Here is a 6591-nt window from a genome sequence, read left to right as displayed (position 1 = left end):
TGTTTGAAGCATACGTGGCAAAAGATTAATTGATGCAGGCTAAGGGAAGAGAGTGCATGATGAAGATGAATACAGTATTGGGTTTCATGAAAGGTGAAGAGTACACGTGGATGCCATTTTTATATGAGGCTCAAGTGCCAAGCGAAAGAGCTTGACGCGCAGGGAAAATATACTTCAGGTATTTGCTTACTTTCCCTACGGATAGTAGAGGGAAATGCGTACGACCAGAGGGTGCCTAATGTACAGGCCGCTCAGCCAGAGCGGGGGTTCCGGGGGGTTCAGATATGCGAACCCCCCCGAGGCCCTCCCCAAATGCAAAAAACATTAATAATTATTGAAAATTTGCGCGCGAACGGAATTTCGACTCTCAGCGTTGCTACATTTTAGGTGTAAAACTTGAAAATCTCATCCGGGGACGGGAGGCGTCTGTGAACAGTGACACCCCTCCCACAGCCCTCCCCCCCGCTCGAGTAGCTTGGCTCCCTGCCTTGGGTCGCTAATCGGCGCGTATCGGCGCCGAGCAGGCGGGGCGAGGTGGTGTACAGGGGCGGGGGTCGCAAGACCCCCCCCTTTCGCGTTGCTCGCAACTGGTGGGTTATTACGGTTCGTCAGACCCAGACGCCTGGTTACAAACTCATGCTACACGGCCCCTGCGCAGGCAAGCATTTGCCACATATTGAAAAACGGAACCCCCCCCCCCCCAATATAAAGCTGGTACGGCGCATTGCCCCAATCGGAAGTCGGGTGTGTATGATAGTGTTTGGAGGAAAAAAAAGGGCAGTTGAATGCGAGTAGATAGTGAGAATTATAGTACAAGAAATGCTTACAAAGGCATCAAAAGACATACAGTGAGACCAGCGTGTTGGAGACACAACAGGCATTCGATCTGTTGAAGGTGGTTCGTCTGACCAGGGTCAGCACTTAGCCCCATCTTCTTGTTCAGTTCTTCACGCTGGTCAGGGTATGGATACCGTTTGTCGCCAACAGGCCGAGCGCAACAAGCGGCCGGATGTGCCTTGTACTCGATGCGCGGACGCTCTTGAGAGAAACTGGTGGATGGGACTGGTATTTGGCAATAATGATCTCTGCAATAGTGATCCCCGGAAAACGGAGCAGGAGCTACAGGAAAGATGCCCTGCCGTGACCAGGGAAATCGGTTAAGGGAGAAAAGGGGCCTTGACTGGAGGTGAAGATGCACTTCGTAAGTCAGAGCGTTGGGATGATTAGAGCAGTTAAGATGGGAGTGTGAACAGGATTACAGCAGCCGAAGTAGTAAGATGAGGCAGTAGTCGGGCGCTCGAAATACTCCACGCTTCTATTGCTGTCTCACGCTTCCTATGCGTGTAACAAATTACAAGCACTGTTGGAAGCTCGACGGAGGCAGTGGGTATCGCGTAAGGGTCTGTGAAATTGCGGAGCTAGAATCGAAGCGACAGCATGGCAGAAATCATGGCTATGGAGAGGTTTCAGGATTGGTATGACTACCAAGGATGACCAGCAAAACTTAAAAGCAGTATAAAATCTTATGGCAGTGGGCCGCGTACGTAAGCTACCATAAAAGCACGCACTTACGCAGTTTTTGCGTACAGACATCTATTTCAGCCACAACTTTTGTTTAGCTGCCACAGAGAGAGAGTGACGACTGGGTGAGGACGGAGACGAGAGGAGGAGGTAGGAGAGACGAAGTAGAAGAGCCAGTGAGATAGATAAGATATGAGTACGAGAAGAGCAGAGAGACAAGAAACAGAACAGAGAGGAAAAGAGAAGAGATGAGAAGGAGAGAGACGACTGAGATGATTGAGACGGAGAGATTACCCTCCGAGAGACGAGAGGACCGAGAGAGTCAGTCATTGTCAGACTACAATTTGTTTATAAACAAATAACACCCACGGCGGGCTTCGGCGACCAGTTTTGCTGTCGCCCTCTGGCCCACGGGTGGCCCGCACTATACATTGACATATAACAATGCGTGATGTGATGTATGGACAATACTGTGCACAGCCAATGAGTGTATGTGCTGTGTTTTGAGCACACCACGCCGCCCACACGCCACCAGCCACACGATACGCTTGCTCGCCACGCACGCACGCCTGCACACAGCAGATGGGGACGGAGAGAAAGAGAGTTTAAAGAAGTATGCTTGGCTTTAGTTCACCATGTTACTTGATAATAATAAGACTAAAAATTACGATGATTAAGTCACTAGTCAGAGGGGCGTGTAAGCCACGGATTTTAAAGTTGTAGGCCACGACTATTTCAGCCGGCTGAGCGCGACCATCGGTTTGCGCTGGAGCGTACTAATGAAAATTTTTGGGTTTACAAACCCCCCAGTATGGCCGGGAAACGTCGCCTTCCCGGAAGTGTTCATTCTGGTTCCCTGGCACTCTGGGGCTATACTTGAGAACACCTGCATTGCATATCACTTTTAACCCAAAAAACACAATCACGTAAGTTAATAGTCCCGGTTGTTTCACGACACGAGTTTTTTAAAATCCTCTGTTCTAAAATATAACTTGACAGATCCTCGGCATCCTAGTCTTTTTACGTGCGGGTTAGATGTACCGGTAATCCGAGTGTTTTGACATGGAAACGGCACGCCGATTAGAAAATGACAGCTAGATGGACAAGTAAGAATATCGGTCACTAATTTATTCCCAGTACATATTCTTGCTACGTTCATTTCAATAGTTTTTCCTGCCTAGACTCTTAAACTCGTCCAGCAAGCTTATGGATTTGAATTATGGGTGTTTTAAAAAAAAAGATAACTTGGCCAAAAAAAGTGTAGGCCCGGGCCTACAGTGCTACATACTGGCTACGCCCCTGATAGTGATCTTTAGTGATCACATCTTGTTGCTCATAAAGAGAATAGTTTGACTAAAAAGATAATTGTCGTAGTCAGAATGAAGGCTGTACATTTACTCAAAAGGGCCTCAAATACCATCTCCTTTTTTTTTGGGGGGGGGGGAACCCCCCCAGACACATCCACACCTGCACGCCTGCATGTGTGCGTACACATCCATTTCACCCTAGCTACGCCCCTGTATGGGGCAGTCGTGAGACCCATATGCTAACGTATGGAACGGAAACCTGGGCCATATGAATAGATGAGGAAAAGAGGTTGCAGAGAACGGAGATGAGAATGTTGCGTTCGATATTGGGAGTTTCACTGAGAGAATGAAGATCAAATGAGGAGGTGCGACGAATAGCTGGAGTAAGAGAAAGGACAAACAGAGGAAGTCATAACGCAAAGTAAGATTAGATGGTATGGTCATGTGGTTAGGAAGGAAGATGAGGAGCAATGGAGGAGAGCATGACAGGTGCCGGTGAGAGGAAGAAAGAAGATAGGGCAACAGAGAATTAGATAGAGGGATGGAGTGGAGGCGGAGATGAGAAGGCTTGGAGTAATGGACGACGATGCAGCCGATCGAGGAAGGTGGAGAAGCATTGTCAACAGAGAGGTCAGCCCCTTGCTGACGTTTCAGCGGGGATCATCCGCGAGAAACAAGGAGAAGAAGAAGAAGAAGAAGAAGAAGAAGAAGAAGAAGAAGAAGAAGAAGAAGAAGAAGAAGAAAAAGAAGAAGAAGAAGAAGAAGAAGAAGAAGAAGAAGAAGAAGAAGAAGAAGAAGAAAAAGAAGAAGAATACATTAGTAAGAAAGACAAAATATGATAGCTGCTATATAGGTAAATAAACTTACTGATTAATCCCATAGACGTATGTGACACTGATCATTTCAAAGAAAGCAACTAAGATGAGTCCAAATGTTGCGCCGTATGAATCAAACACTTTGACCCAGTACTCGCCAGCCCTGGTTACAAAGACCATACCCACGAGCAGCGAGATGATGCATATGATTGCTGCAAGAAACATAACGTTTGTAACTGAACTGTGTGCTTTAAGAAAATACTAAGTAATAACTACTGTTTAATTATGATAGATTTATCTAGCTAGTCAAGGTACCCCATATTCTCTCACAAGGTGGCATCAGCCAATATAGGATGGCTATTTCTATAGCTGGTTCATTTATGCATGTGCGTCTCGCCATGGAATCTTAATCTTAAATTCAGCTTAAATTTCAAATTAGGTGTTTCCTAATTCAGTATTATTTACATGTTATCTTATATTATATAATTTTCTTTATTCGCAAGTACATCGGAGTTGATAGAGTTACAACGGAAGCGTAATGGTAAAAAGGCAACTATTTTATAACTTAGTAAATTATGCGATGTAATCCGAAATTGCTCCAAATTTCATGAACTTAAGTAAACGAAACTTTAAGATGCTTAATTACCGGCTAGCATCCATTTCTTCATCCATATAAATAAGTTCATATCGTGGATAGCTGTCAGAACGCCTTCTAGTGTTCCAATCATCGTGCCAAGACCAAGTGACAAAAGCATCATGAAGAAGAGGACGCTCCACAAGGGGGCAGCAGGGAGCTCGATTATTGCTTGTGCAAATATGATGAATGCGAGACCAGTACCCTGAGCTGACTAAAACATACATGAAAGCAAAGTAATTGAAATAGTTAAATTTTTTATGCATAATACATATTAAATTGCAATTATACATGCCTTTATCAACATAAGTATGAATCGTTCATTTATTCCTACACATCATGAGAGAAACTTTACGTCGATATCACACGTATGGGGACTGGTCTATAATACTACGGGTCGTTGGTCCTACGAGTCGTTGCATGGTACCCGGGATGTTGGTCCTACGGTTATAATAGTAACAGTAAGAGTTAGCAAGAGGGGCAGACAGAGCAGAGTGATGGATGCAATGAGGTATAGGGGAGAGAATAAACCAAAGTCCTAAAAGTCCAGTCTTTTACCTGCTGGAATACCGCATACTGCTAGCTGTACCACACAAACTCATTCTCCTTCTTAGGAAGGTCCCCAAGTGGTGCTGCAATCTCAGCTAGTCGGGGTGCAAACTTTGACAGGTAGCCAATCATGCCTAGTACGGTCAGTAGTTCGATCAGCACGGTCGACAGGCGGATCTTCTGACGCTGCTGGCCGTAGACCCGTAACACCAACGCCCGTAGGACCAATGACTTGTAGGACCAATGACCCGTAGGACCAACGACCCGTCGGACTACAGAACCTCAACCACACGTATCTGTTCATGTTCCTGCAACCGCATTATAGTTATATTGTTCTTACAATGCTTACTTTAAGCTTACAATTCTTACTTATTAATATACTCGCCTGGCTCAGCTCATCATGCAGGGTACAGTTGCGGATGCCCAGGTGATGGATACTCTCATTGTACAGGTGTAGAAAATGAGACAGCTCCTGCTCATTTGTTACCATCGTCGTGTTGAACTCGGGAATTGCAGTTGCTATTTTAGTTGCCGCACTTAAAAAAAAACAGCAAATTATGTCAGTCTATACCCAATGCACCTTTCTAATGTACTTGCTCAAGAACGCACTAGACATATACAACATTAATGAACGTCTATCTACCACTATCAGTGAAAACTTTTAGTTCGTGCAGCTAATTTAAAATAATTACATAACTGGTTACATAATTGTAATATGGCCTGAACATTTATATTAGGCAGCTAGGCACATAAATCTTAAACGCATTAAACATTCAAATCATTCATTAGCGGTAATCGTAACTCGAACATTCTTACAAACCATATGATAGAAACACCGAACACTTAGCTCATCAGATAACAACTACAAAACAACTTGAATGCCTCACTAGCATAAACCCAGTAATCCCCACTTTATCGGGCCTCGGTTAAACAAGCAGGACGTATGTCTTTGAAAAAACTAACATTGCACACGTTGTTATGCATTCAATGCTTAATCGAGACCAACACTTTATTGGGACATTTTCAGGGTTCTTGACCTGTCCCGCTAAAGCCTGCCGCACACGCTGTGTTTTGTGCTGCGCCATCGGCCACGCGTGGCTGATGGCGCAGCACAAAACACAGCGTGTGCTCGTGCAAAGTGCAAACACAGCGATTTCTTGCGTGTGGAAAATATCACACGTGTTTGATATTTTCTTCCACGTGTGGCAGATTGAACAGCGTGTGCGGAGTGGCTGTGTCAAGTTCCACACCGGCTCTATGTAACCGACCAATAGCAGCAGGTCAAGCGAGTCACGTGATCTTAACTTGCGGTTGCAGCGCGGTTGCACTGCGGTACACGCACGTACACGCAGATACACGCACGTACACGCGGGTACAAGCACGTACACGCGGGTACACGTACGTAGAGGCGGGTACACGCACGTACACGCATGTACACGCACGTACAAGCGGGTACACGCATGTACACGCAGGTGCACGCACGTACACGCGGGTACACGCTGATACACGCACGTACACGCACGTACACGCGGGTACACGCACGTACACGCAGATACACGCACGTACACGCGGGTACACGCACGTACACGCGGGTACACGCACGTACACGCACGTACACGCGGGTACACGCACGTACACGCGGGTACACGCACGTACACGCACGTACACGCGGGTACACGCACGTACACGCGGGGACACGCACGTACACGCGGGGACACGCGGGTACACGCACGTACACGCGGGTACACGCACTTAGCTGGGAAAC

At 46.3% G+C, this 6591-nt stretch overlaps 1 protein-coding gene across 1 annotated transcript in view; it reads right to left on the bottom strand.

Moving 5' to 3' along the window:
• The window catches only part of LOC106805665 (sodium- and chloride-dependent transporter XTRP3A-like), an 84725-nt gene that overhangs the window by 59636 nt on the left and 18498 nt on the right, over window positions 1-6591 (bottom strand). Inside the window, exons 5-6 of the mRNA XM_014807395.1 lie at window positions 5212-5362; window positions 4290-4491 (exon numbers count right to left, since the gene is read on the bottom strand). Coding sequence (XP_014662881.1) covers window positions 4290-4491; window positions 5212-5362 — 353 coding nt within the window. The remainder of the gene's footprint in view (window positions 1-4289; window positions 4492-5211; window positions 5363-6591) is intronic.

The sequence above is a fragment of the Priapulus caudatus genome, unplaced genomic scaffold (assembly GCF_000485595.1).
Source record: "Priapulus caudatus unplaced genomic scaffold, Priapulus_caudatus-5.0.1 Scaffold0, whole genome shotgun sequence".
Classification (NCBI taxonomy): domain Eukaryota; kingdom Metazoa; phylum Priapulida; class Priapulimorpha; order Priapulimorphida; family Priapulidae; genus Priapulus; species Priapulus caudatus.
Note: the sequence above shows the minus strand (reverse complement) of the source record. Positions and strands in the feature narration are given on the sequence as shown.